Source organism: Bos grunniens, chromosome 17 (genome assembly GCF_055505025.1).
Source record: "Bos grunniens cultivar Pamir isolate PY7600 chromosome 17, Bosgru_T2T1.0, whole genome shotgun sequence".
Lineage (NCBI taxonomy): Eukaryota > Metazoa > Chordata > Mammalia > Artiodactyla > Bovidae > Bos > Bos grunniens.
The window spans coordinates 66036102-66048747 of record NC_141181.1 but is presented as its reverse complement, the minus strand read 5'-3'; the positions used below and the strand labels follow the sequence as shown (position 1 = coordinate 66048747).

Genomic DNA, 12646 nt, shown 5'->3' with positions numbered 1-12646 from the left:
CCAGCGACCTCCACGTGTGCTGTCAGTGGAGGTGACACGCGACGCAGGTGATGCCCCCTCCCCCTTTTCAGGTTCCGTCAACACCTAGAAGAGGGAGGGGAGACCCTGCCCTATTTCTGTGGCCTTGACGACCCAGACTATCTTCCCCCCTTACCTTCTGCTCCAGCTCATTCCTAGACGCCAGCTCCGACTCCAGCCTCTCCTCTGACTGCTGGAGACGCTTCCTGAGGAACTCGTTCTCCATCTGAGCACAGTCGAGGCGCATCTGCCACTCGTCCGCTGTTCAAGAGCGTCAGAGAGGCCAGTCAGGAAACTCGGTGAACGGGCCGTTCCCTCCCGTCCTTAGCCCTCTGTGCACAATTTCACAGTCTTAACAGAATTCCCGAGGTTCAACCCTAGGCTTAGGATCTGGAAATCCCACATTGAGTCCAAGCTTAAAACACCACTTTCTCCAGGCAGCCTTCCCTGACTACATCCAGGTGTTGAACATTATTAACCAGTCACTATTTTAAGCTTGGTCATTTACAGAATTCAATTTCTCTACATGTGTGCATACACCTTCCCCCTATGGAAATTCCATACTTTTTGAGGGTAGAGGAGCTGTTTTATACATTTGTGGGTTCTCTACAACCTCTAGAAGAGTCCCCTATGCATGGAAGCTTCCCCTGTGTGGCAAAACAAGTTTACCAGCTGGCCATTCTACTGGCCATTCACGTTGGGTGATGGAGTACATCATCAGTGATGGCTGAATTAATTAACAAATAAATCAGTGAACAATAATTAAAGTGTCTACTATGCAAAGGGCAACAGAGACAATGGTCACAACATGTCTCTATATAATAACTAAACAATCCCTTGATTTGGTAAAATTCTCCAAAAAAAAGTCATTTGCTGGTGGTGATGAAAACTCGCTGAATAGAACAGGCTACACTAGGTTGTGATAGCTTATTTTCTGATTGAATAAAAGAGTAACATTGTTTAAGGTAATAGAGATGTGGAAAACATTGTACAAATGGACAGTGTAAGATAGAGACCATCCATCCATCATCCGTCCAAACATCACCCATCCATCCATCCATCCATCCTCCCAACATCCATCTATCCATCATCCAGCCACCATCCATCCACCACCCATCCACCCATCCATCCACCCACCTATCATCCATCCATCATCCATTCATCCACCCAACATCCATCTATCCATCACCCACCCATCCATCCATCCATCCATCCACCTATCCATCTATCCATCCATCCATCCATCCATCATCCATTCTCCCAACATCCATCTATCCATCATCCAGCCACCATCCATCCACCACCCATCCACCCATCCATCCACCCACCTATCATCCATCCATCATCCATTCATCCACCCAACATCCATCTATCCATCACCCACCCATCCACCCATCCATCCACCCACCTATCATCCATCCATCATCCATTCATCCACCCAACATCCATCTATCCACCACCCACCCACCCATCCATCCACCTATCCATCATCTATCCATCCATCCATCCATATCTATCCATCCATCCATCCATCATCCATTGTTCCATCTACCTTCCATCCAACCAAAAGCTCACACTACTCCATGCCAGGCACAACAGATCATGAAATGAATAAGAAACCATTCTGTCTTCCAGAAGAATCCACTTGTGGAGACAAACATGTAAAATCAGCTTGAACAAAGCATGACCAGGACTCTCATAAAAGGAACTTAAGGAAGTTCAGAAGAGGACTCAAACTCATGAGGGAAGCAAACTTATGTTTTGTTCACGACCGTATCCACATCCACAGGACTTACTATAGTGCCTGCTGCTACTGCTAAGTCACTTCAGTCGTGCCTGACTCTGTGTGACCCCATAGACGGCAGCCCATCAGGCTCCCCCGTCCCTGGGATTCTCCAGGCAGAACACTGGAGTGGGGTGCCATTGCCTTCTGCAATGCATGAAAGTGAAAAGTGAAACGGAAGTCGCTCAGTCGTGCCCGACTCTTTGCGACCCCATGGACTGCAGCCCACCAGGCTCCTCTGTCCATGGGATTCTCCATGCAGGAGTACTGGAGTGGGCTGCCATCGCCTTCTCCAATGCATGAAAGTGAAAAATGAAAGTCGCTAAGTCGTGCCCAACTCTTTGCGACCCCATGGACTGCAGCCCACCAGGCTCCGCCGTCCCTGGGATTCTCTAGGCAAGATTACTGGAGTGGGTTGCCATTTCCTTCTCCAAAGCACGAAAGTGAAAAGTGAAAGTGAAGTCGCTCAGTCATGTCTGACTCTTAGCAACCCCGTGGACTGCAGCCCACCAGGCTCCTCCGTCCATGGGGTTTTCCAGGCAAGAGTGCTGGAGCGGGTGCCATCGCCTGCTCCGACTATAATGCCTAGCACATCATAAATGCTCTGTAACTTTCACTTCAGAGGTGGCCAGGTGAGTGAATGGATGGATGGATGGACGGACGGACAGATGGATGGCAGGACTGAGGTCTTGTCGGGGGTGATTCTCACGTAACTAACCCAAACAGAAGGATGATATAATTGTAAAAAGTTGAAGCTTCTTCAAATTTCCATCAGGATAAATAATACCATGGTACGAAAGGAATCCTATCTCTCCATCATGGAAAAAAAATCTCAAGTGGCAAATGGCACAGCTTCAAAAAGGAAAGGGCAGCAGAAAGGATTTCTCAGGTGGCCTGTGTGCTCCGTGCTCCGGAGAGGGGTGTGAGTGGGCGCCACGACGGCCCAGGACCTGCTCCACTGCCCCAGCCTCCTTCCCCGTGGGCGCCATTCTTCACACACCTGTCAGTGAGCCCTTCATTTTCCAGTACCATTTCCTGGGCTTCCCTGGCCTCCCACTGACATTGCAAATTTCTGGACAGCAAGGCCCAACTACAATTCTTCTACAACCCTTGCCCCAGAGTCCAGCTCAGTGCTGAACACATTCCATGAGAGGTTCTCTTTAAAGATTTCACCATGCATAGTGAGAAAACATACATATTTTCAGTAATTTCTACCCCAGCCTGATCCATAGGGGAGTTATGGCGGCACTGCAGTGGTATAATTAAAGTGTTTTATTGCTTCTCTCAACTTTCCTACGTCATAGACATCTTCTATAATGAGTATGTACTACTTTCACAATCAAAAACAAAATATTTGGGGATTGGCTTCCTGGAATAAGCATCCTGAGCTGAAAGCCTGTGCAGCACTGTGACTAATGGGCTCCTGAGCTCAGCGCGTTTCCCCCTCGGCCGACTCCCATATCTCTGCACAGGAAGACAAATGGCCGGGGAGCACCGTTCACACAAAAATCACCATCAGGATGGAACCGGGGCTGGGGAACCTGTGCCGGTTCTGGGCAAACAGGTTCCCTTCTCCCTGAGTGGGCCCCACCTTGTTGGGGCTCGGGTACCTGAGAGTCTCAGACTCCTCAGGATGAACCTCCCTGGCAAACGCCTGCCCTGCAGGTAGCCGGGATGAGAGGATGACAGGAGTGGAGTAGGAAGCCAACGTGCCTTCCCCTCCTCCACCACCTCCTGACCTCAGCCCCTTCAAGTGTCCCTGACGTTTCTATGGCATCGATTCTCTGGGGGCACTAGAGGAGCGATGTCTATGTTTTATAAAGGCTGACAGACACGCCAGGAACCCTCCTCAGCTGACTCATTTCGACTGGGCAGAGGAGATGACAGGGCTGCCTCCTGCCCATCCAGCCATGAGATGTGTCTCCAGGCGACCAAGACGGGCACCACCAGGAATCCCTAGCTCCGCTGAGCACATCTTTCATTAGAGTGATCTAACTGCTAACCAAGTGCCTGACATCACTTTCAAACAGGGCCAGGAGTAGTCCCTGCTCCACGGGTGATGAGCAGGAAAAAGGATCCCACTGTTAGTGCTACTAGAAATAATAATAAAGTGAGCAACAACTATTCAGCATTCTGTACCATCCATGTGGCTAACACCTTCCATTCATCATCTCTGTCTACAGCCATTTGAAAGATGAGGAAACCAAGGCACGATAATTTCTTTGGCCAAAGTAATAGAGTCTAGATTCAAATCCAGAAATGCGATTTTATAGCTTTCACTTCTTAACCACTGAACTGAGTTCTTCAAAATTTATATTGTTGTTTACGCACTCAGTCGTGTCTGACTCTCTGCGACCCCATAGACTGCAGCACACCAGGCTTCCCTGTCCTTCACCATCTCCCGGAGTTCACTCAAACTCATGTCCATTGAGTCGGTGATACCATCCAACCATCTCAACCTCTGTTGCCCCCTTTTCCTCCTGCTTACAATCTTTCCCAGCATCAGGATCTCTTCCAATGACCCTGGCTCACTGGAATTTAATAAAAATTTATATTATGAAACTGAAAGTCACTCGTTAATGTCCAACTCTTTGCAACCCCATGGACTATACAGTCCGTGGAATTCTCCAGGCCAGAATACTAGAGTGGGTAGCTTTCCCTTCTCCAGGGAACCTTCCTAACCCAAGGATTGAACCCAGGTCTCCTGCATTGCAATTCACTCTATTGTGAATTGCGGATTCTTTACCAATTGAGCTATCAGGGAAGCCCAAAAGCTTATATTAAAATTACTCATATAAAAAAGATTCTTAAATATAAGGGCGCCTGCCTTGCCCATCTACAGGGGATGACACAGGATGAGATGGTTGGACGGCATCACCAACTTGATGAACGTGAGTTTGAGCAAGCTCCAGGAGATGGTGAAGGACAGGGAAGCTTGACGTGCTGCAGTCCATGGAGTCTCAAAGAGCTGGACACAACTGAGTGACTGAAATGAACTGCCCATCTATAGAACCACTATTTTTAAAATCATTCTTTGCCTTATGAATAAACAGCACCTGTCACATTGGTAATTTATTACCTTAGATATTGTTGGGTTATCTGTTTAGTGCCTGCCTCTTGCATTGAACTGTATACCCTAAGAAAGCAAAATCTGTTCCCGTTTTCTCTGCCAACATCTCAGCCCCTAATGCAGCATCTAGAGCATTGTAAGTGCTCCAGACGTGTGAATGAATGAATGAATGAATGAAAAGAAGGGGAGCTTTTCCACCAGTGTCTAATCCCATGGTTCCCATGGACTCACCTCCTCCAGTGTGACTCCTCTCCAAATCATTCAACTGAATTTTCTGCTGGGCTTCCTCCAACCGCTTTTCCACTTCTCCTAGATTCTTCTGGACTTGCTCATACTTGCTCTGGAAGAGAGGCCTCGAGGTTTCAAACTGAAGCTAAGACAGTGGCCATCTCACCCAAGGTGCTTTCAAATCAGGACTGGCCCCTATCCCCACCCCTACCCCCACAATCTTCACCCAGGATATCTCCAAAGCCAAGACTTAGGAAGACTCAGATGTCCTCCAGGACTCCCAGAATGGGAGTCAGTAAGCCTGTGTATCCCAGATATGAGCAGAGCAGGGCAGGCCCAACCCTCCTGGCCACTCTTCTCGGGCACTCGCATCCCCAGCGCTCCCGAACACTCGCCTTTAGCTCCTGGACCTCCCGGGAGGCCCGCAGCCGCTCTGCCCGCTCACTCTCCAGCACCTGGCAGGCCACGTCCCCTTTGAAGCGCTCATCTGCCAGCTCTGTGGTCAGCTCAGTGATCTGGAGGGGGAGGGTTAAGGCAGGGTTACTAGCTGGGGCTGCCAACACTTCTCCTCCCGCCCATGCTCCATGGGACCATCCTTGCACTGATAACAGGTCTTATCGCAAGGCAACCCTGCAGCGTAATAAAGTGGTTAAGAGCACGGGCGTCAGGATGTTATGGTCCTGGTGAGTTAGAATTCCTGGCCCAGCACTCACTGTCTGTGTGACTCTCAGCCACACAGGGTGCCTCTCCAATGCTCAGTTTTCTCCACTTTAGGAAGGAAGGGGACAGCGGAAAGAATTGTTTAGAGAATTAAGTGAGATAATCCACACAGAGCTTAGCACAGTGCCAAGCACACAGTAAATGTTCGACTAACAATTATTCTAGTAGCAACTCTCCTTAGGCATCCTTCAGGAAGCCATTTCACTTGACCAAACAGGCTTCCTTGGTAAGACGCACACTTGCAGATGCCCACCCCCAGGGACGCTCTCGGCCAGGAAGCCCCCCGATGGCTCCCCGGGGCCTGCTGCCTCGACCAGGCTGCAGCCGTACTGCCACACAGTGTGTGCTCACAGCCTGTTTATGCCTCACACGCTTTTATGCAATTACTATTCTATTAGCTATTACACACACCCGTACGATGCGACTGGGCCAAGAGTTTCCAGGAAAACTAGGCTGAATGCTTTGGAAGGAATGAATACAAGAGAGTTGCTTCTTAAAATTCTGTCATATAGGTGCAGGTGCAAAAACTACAAAGGAAAAACTCCAAGTACAAAGTGTAGGCTTCTGCATTCGAATTCTTTTGCCATTTGCTCTGCTTTAAAGAAATCGAAACTGGAAATCACGTAGTTGTGTGTGAGGGGTGTGGTTTAAAGAAGAAGTAGGTCTTGAGTTTTTGGTCCCACCTCAGTGAGGTGCGGAGAAGGCGATGGCACCCACTCCAGTACTCTCGCCTGGAAAATCCCATGGATGGAGGAGCCTGGTGGGCTGCAGTCCACGGGGTCGCAAAGAGTTGGACACAACTGAGCAACTTCACTTTCACTTTTCACTTTCATGCATTGGAGGAGGAAATGGCAACCCACTCCAGTGTTCTTGCCTGGAGAATCCCAGGGAAGGGGGAGCCTGGTGGGCTGCCGTCTATGGGGTCACACAGAGTTGGACACGACTGAAGTGACTTAGCAGTAGCAGTGAGTTGAGGCAGACATGTTTTAAGTTAAAAATTAAAATGTTTATTTTTTAAATGAATTCCCACTTGCATTGGCTTTTTTCCCCAAAAAATAAATGGAAAACACCAAGTGAGTCAGCACTTTTGTGGTCTTATTGTTTCAAATACAGCCTTCTGGGTTCAAGGATATGCCAAGGTAAGTGAGAAGAGAAACATACAAGTGGACAGTTCATGACCAAGAAGGACATAAATGATGCTGTACAGCAGAGTCCTCATGAAACTGGGGCTATGCTCCTCACTTGGTTCTAGGTGGGTCAGACTTAAAGTAAAGTGGAAGTCACTCAATGGTGTTCAACTCTTTGCGACGCCATGGACTGCAGTCTGCCAGACCCCTCTGTCCATGGAACTTTAGTTCAGTTCAGTTGCTCAGTCGTGTCCGTCTCTTTGTGACCCATTAGATTCTAGCACTCCAGGCTTCCCTGTCCATCACCATCTCCTGGAGCTTGCTCAAACCCATATCCATTGAGTTGGTGATGCCATCCAACCATCTCATCCTCTGTCCTCCCCTTATTCTGCCTTTAATCTTTCCCAGCACCAGGGTCTTTTCCAGTAAGTCAGTTCTCTGCATCAGGTGGCCAAAGTATTAGAGTTTCAGCTTCAGCATCATTCCTTCTAATAAATATTCAGGACTGATTTCCTTTAGGATTGACTGGTTTGATCTTGCAGTCCAAGGGACTCTCAAGAGTCTGTATAGACAAGAATACTGGGATTTTACAGGCAAGAATACTGGAATGGGTTGCCAGATCCATTCAGGATCTTCCTGACCCAGGGATCGAACCCAGGTCTCTTGCATTGCAGGTAGGTTCTTTACCATCTGAGCCTCTGGGGTGCATAAAGGCATTCAAGTTGGAAAAGTGATCACTTTCAGTGGGCACCGACTACAGGCCAGTGTACTCCAGGAGCACCCCCGATCACACAACATGGCCTCCATCCCTGCCATCAGCATGGATACCAAACACCAGGAGAGTATTCTCTCTGCCTTAACCATTTAGTATGAAATTCAATTTGTGCTAATCGGCTTGAGCAAAGAGAGCACAGAATTAATTTAATGCATTAATTTTGAATTCCACAGACCCCAAGTCTGGAGCTCAAAGGACAATTCGTCTTTCCAAACTGGGGAAACAATAGCCGCTTTTCTCAGAGACAGTAGCCTCTGACCGTCCCCATCCCCACAAAGCCCTTCTCCTTCACACATTTTGGGGTCCAGAGGCTCTGTCCTTGAGTTGAGGTGGGTGCAAAATGAAGGCCAGTTTAATGAGGGAGAGCCGGGCTGCAAACCCAGAAGGGTCCTGTGCAGACCACACTAGGACCAATTAACCAGGAATTATTCTGGAATCCTCCCTGGATCCACCGCTTGGCTGAATCATCAGAAACCCTCTTTCTACTCAGGGACAATGACTCCAAGGGTCTGCCAGAGAGAGGGAGACAGAAATGAATGAATCTGCTGTACATTTTGCAGAGTCAAACAGAAATAACATTCCCCACATCTTGACACAGACACCACACAGGGAACAGTGGGTTGCAGGGATGTGAAGGACCTTAACTGCGGAGCACACAGGGTCCCCTGGGCTGTCACGGTCACCTGCCCTGCACGACGCCAGCACCTACTGCCTGCCAGACCTGCCTTCGAAGACTCTGCTGTTGGGGAGGTGCCGGGAGCCACCACGGGAGATCCCACCCATGACAAAGGTCATGTGGAGGAGGCCTGACAGGCAAAGGCGGATCAGGCCTCGAGGGAACCCCTGAATCTGCTCGAGCATCTACCCCAAAACCAAAATCTGTCTGTCTTACTATTTTGTGTCTCTCACCAACTCTTCTGACATTAACAGGGAGCTATCCCTGGCCACCTTTCTCTGGAAAAAGTCAACTTAGGGCTTTAGTTAATAAGTCTCCCAGGCATGATAGGAGTGTTTCAATTCAAACCCCTCTGTTGGCATTCTAGCTTGCCTGACAGGTTTAGCCATACTCTTGCAATTAACACACATGATTGTTCACAACTCCCCAACCTTGACAAGCCTAAACATTCTAAAAGTCCTGATGAGCATAGAGTCCTTTAAGGGATGAAAAATTATTAGAATAGATAGCACTGGTAAAGGGCTTCATTATTGGGCCAGTGCTTGCTGCCAAGTGCCCATATCCCTTATCCATTGTGCACTTGGGAGTGCATTGGCTAACACAGTTGGAATGTAGGAAAAACAAGTAGCACCCTGGGAATTAACCACATCAGACCTTTGAGCTAACTGGTTCTTTCTTTGTTGTGACCCACTGCACCTTTGCTCTGTGAGAATGTAACTCTGTTTAGTACTTTCTGAGGCTGAGAGAAATAAAGAAGAAACACTTCAAGGGAAAACAAGTTTTCTGGCTGATCAGCCTTTATCAAAAAAGGGTCATAAAATGTCCACAGGCCTCCAAGGCCAGAAGATATTATACACAACATTGTTTATGGGAAAAGTATGTAGAAAAAATCCTGATTTTGATAAAGACAAAACAGATGTAATGTTTGGGCTGACTCTGTATGACTTTGCATCTTTCATTTCCCTCTATGTACAAGTCAAGGTATAAAAGTTGCTTTTGAAAATAAAGGTATGGGCCTCGCTCACCGAAGCTTGGTCTCCCCGTGTCATTCTTTTTTCCCTTTTCTCTCCTTTTCTCTCTCTGTTCTTCTTTCAGGATGACTCCTTGGAACACAGGGGCCTGGCGCTGCACCAGAGCACGGAACCAGGTGCCAGGAGACCTGGGGCGAGGGCAAGGCTCGGGCGCCATCTGACCACGGGGCCCAGTGAGACGTCCCTTGCCCACCCTGCTAGTGGACAGTCACGGCCGTCAGGAGCCACCTCTCTCAGGGCTCCGCTCATGCACGTCTGCCCTAGATCTCCAGTTCCCGCTGTGCCCTCAGCGATTCTTCACCCAGAAGTGAAACTTCTTGGGCTAATGAGGCCAGACAGGGGTGCACATGGGCCTCCGTCTTTTGCCATAAAGGAGGTCCTGTACATATTCCAGAGAGAAGACACCACCCCGCTCTCAGGCATCGCCTTGTGCTCCTGCAGCCTCCCTGGTGCTCCTACCCAGTCAAGCTGCTTCCCTGTAAAAACACAAATCCCACTGGCCATGCAGGCTGATCCTGCACGCTTGAAGAGTATTTATAACTGGCGTCTCAGAGGCCCCTCATCTCCTCTTCGGCTCCTTTGCAAATGAAGCACGTAAATCATTTTGCAGTAACGTTGTCTTTTTAATAAGGCTCGTCAAATGGCATTCTCGCTGACGAGGCACACCACGTTCCAGCCACATTTCTGTGGCTGTTTCCCCGCTGAGACGAGAGGTGGGGTGCAGACGCTGGGAATGGTGCTGGGGGGCTGCATGATGCACAGCCCTGAAGGAGTGTCTGCTCCCCAACTGTCAACAGAGGCTCCCTTCCAAGATTGAAGAACCGAGTAGAAGGAGACAATTCGTACCTATTCTGTAACTTGACATTTCTAAGTGTGGGCCCTGAACAAGCAGGTTCAGCGTCACTTGAGAACTTCCTAGAACTACAAAAGCCCCAGGGCCGTCCCAAGCCGCCGACTCAGAATCTTGAAGGCTGGGCTCCAACGACTCACACCCTAACCCATACTCCTGGGGATTCTGACACATGTTCGAGGAGAACCCCCCTACCCTAAGATAGCACGACCCTCTGCACCAGGGCCACCTCGAGGCTTGCTGGAGAAGTGCGGAGGAACCCCGATCCCCAAGATTCCCTCCCGGGCCCAACCTTGAGAGATGGAGCCAGGAAAGCTACGGGGGTAACAGCTCCTCTGGGTGATTCTGAGGGCTTCCCACAGGGCACTAGTGGTAAAGAACCCGCCTGCCAACGCAGGAGACATAAGAGATGCGCGTTCGATCCCTGGGTTGGGAAGATCCCCTGGAGGAGGAAATGGCAACCCATTACAGTATTCTTGCCTGGGAAATCCCATGGACAGAGGAGCCTGGCAGGCTGCATCCCATGGGGTCACAAAGAACTGGACACGACCGAGTGGACTTAGCACTCATGGGTGATTCTGATGCTCTTTCAAGTGCAAAAGCAACCAATATAAATCAACAGTAGCTTTGCAGGGAGGAAGGTAGGAATTAGAGCCCTTTCTCCAAATAGAATCCTACTTGGGCCCCAACATGCTGCATTTCACCAAATCTGAGCTGCCGTTGATTGTAAGATGCACAGTTTAGAACATGAGAGAGGAATGCACGGCCAGTTCCTAGTGTGAGAGGCTGCTGACTGGGTTCAGCGAAGTACAAAGGGAGAAAATAATTCATCTGAGAATTGATAAAAACAGAATCAAAGCACGAGCAGCACATCTACTGTAACAGACGCAGGTGCGAGAGTTCTGGAGGCCTGGACCCCTTCCTTGCCCTCTGACGGGCCTGAAGAGACACCGGGCTTCGGAAAACACTCAATAAATTACTCCCTCAGTGCAGACAAGCCACGGAGGGGAAGGGATCCACACTGGTTATATAGTTGTCCACACTGAACAATAGACCAGACATCCACAGCTTATGAAGAACAGCTACGGATCAACAAGAAAAGCCATAGGAAAGACTGCAAAGACCACTTTGTCAGAGAAGATAACCAAATAGCCAAAAACACGTGAAAAGACACAAATTAAAATCATAAGGTGGTACAACTGGGCAACAGCCACAGTCGCTAAATGAAAAAGGCAGACAATCCCCAGTGCCAGTAAGACGTGGGGCAGACAGAAGGCTCACCCGCAGCCGTCGGGGAACAAATGGACACCAACACGGCAGTGAGCTATCTGCAGCATCTATGAAAACTGAACACAGAAATAACTCAAAACCCAGTGGTTCCATCCAGTGTGCTAACGGCCATGCGTGATCTGTGCACCAAAAGACACACGTCAGGAGGTCCAGAGCAAGCTGGTTCTTTACAGTTTAAAAATAGCAACAGTCGAATGTTCCTTTAGAGGAAGGGTAAGGACGGGTGTCCGCATGTAATTGACTAGTCTACAGCAGAGGGGGTCTGTGAACCATAGTCACTGACGTCACCAACGATGTCAAATCAAAGAAACCAGGGACAAAGGAACACACAAATTCAATGAATCTCAGTAAAGTTCAGAAAAAAGGCAAACGCTATTCTTTGGCGGCAGGAGTCCATTTGTGGTTAATGATGGAGGGCAGTGGCTGGAAGGGGCACGAGGTAGGGGAACCTGGGAGCGAACTGGCAACCAGCGCTCGGGGTGCTGGCTGCACTGGTGAGCCCACTTTGTGAAAATTCATTAAGCTGCACTTATGATGTGTACACTTTTTTTGTATGTTGGATGTTACATAGAGTTTAAAAGGCAGGAGGAAGAAGAGAAGCAGGAGGAAGAAGACGAAGAGGAGGCGGTGGGGAGGAAGAGGAAGAAATCCCAACACTTAGTCATCTAAATGTGCTTCCGGCATGAAGCTCAGCTTTGATTCCTGACTGAATTCTCTTTGTGGTAGGGGCATCACGCCCTTGACTTGCAGTTTAATGTTACACTACCAAAAGCATTTCTACAGACCCCTTCTAGATTTACTGTGTGACTATAGGTGAGTGCCCTCAGGGCCCTTTTAATGAGGCTTCATGGGAGAAGCTCCTCTAATATCTCGATTATCTCCATATCCTGAAAAGTTACTCTCTGCTCAAGCAACAGAGGTGTGTGGGGGTGTGTATGCATATAACCCAGACACAACATGCTTATGGAATATCTTGTTTTTCTTTTTGCTTTGGTTGCTAGGAAGCACTGTGTCAAAATTTCAACCCATTTTTAATAGTTCCACACACCCATTCTGTGTCTCTTCTGCACTGGGGGCG

At 48.9% G+C, this 12646-nt stretch overlaps 1 protein-coding gene across 6 annotated transcripts in view; it reads right to left on the bottom strand.

Moving 5' to 3' along the window:
* MYO18B (myosin XVIIIB) overlaps positions 1-12646 on the bottom strand; it is a 233054-nt gene that overhangs the window by 112233 nt on the left and 108175 nt on the right. For all 6 annotated transcript variants that reach the window (XM_086345996.1, XM_086346001.1, XM_086345999.1 and 3 more), the window contains 3 exons: positions 5495-5614; positions 5103-5211; positions 155-279 (listed from right to left, as the gene is read on the bottom strand). In XM_086345996.1, the coding sequence (XP_086202122.1) occupies positions 155-279; positions 5103-5211; positions 5495-5614 (354 nt within the window). The remainder of the gene's footprint in view (positions 1-154; positions 280-5102; positions 5212-5494; positions 5615-12646) is intronic.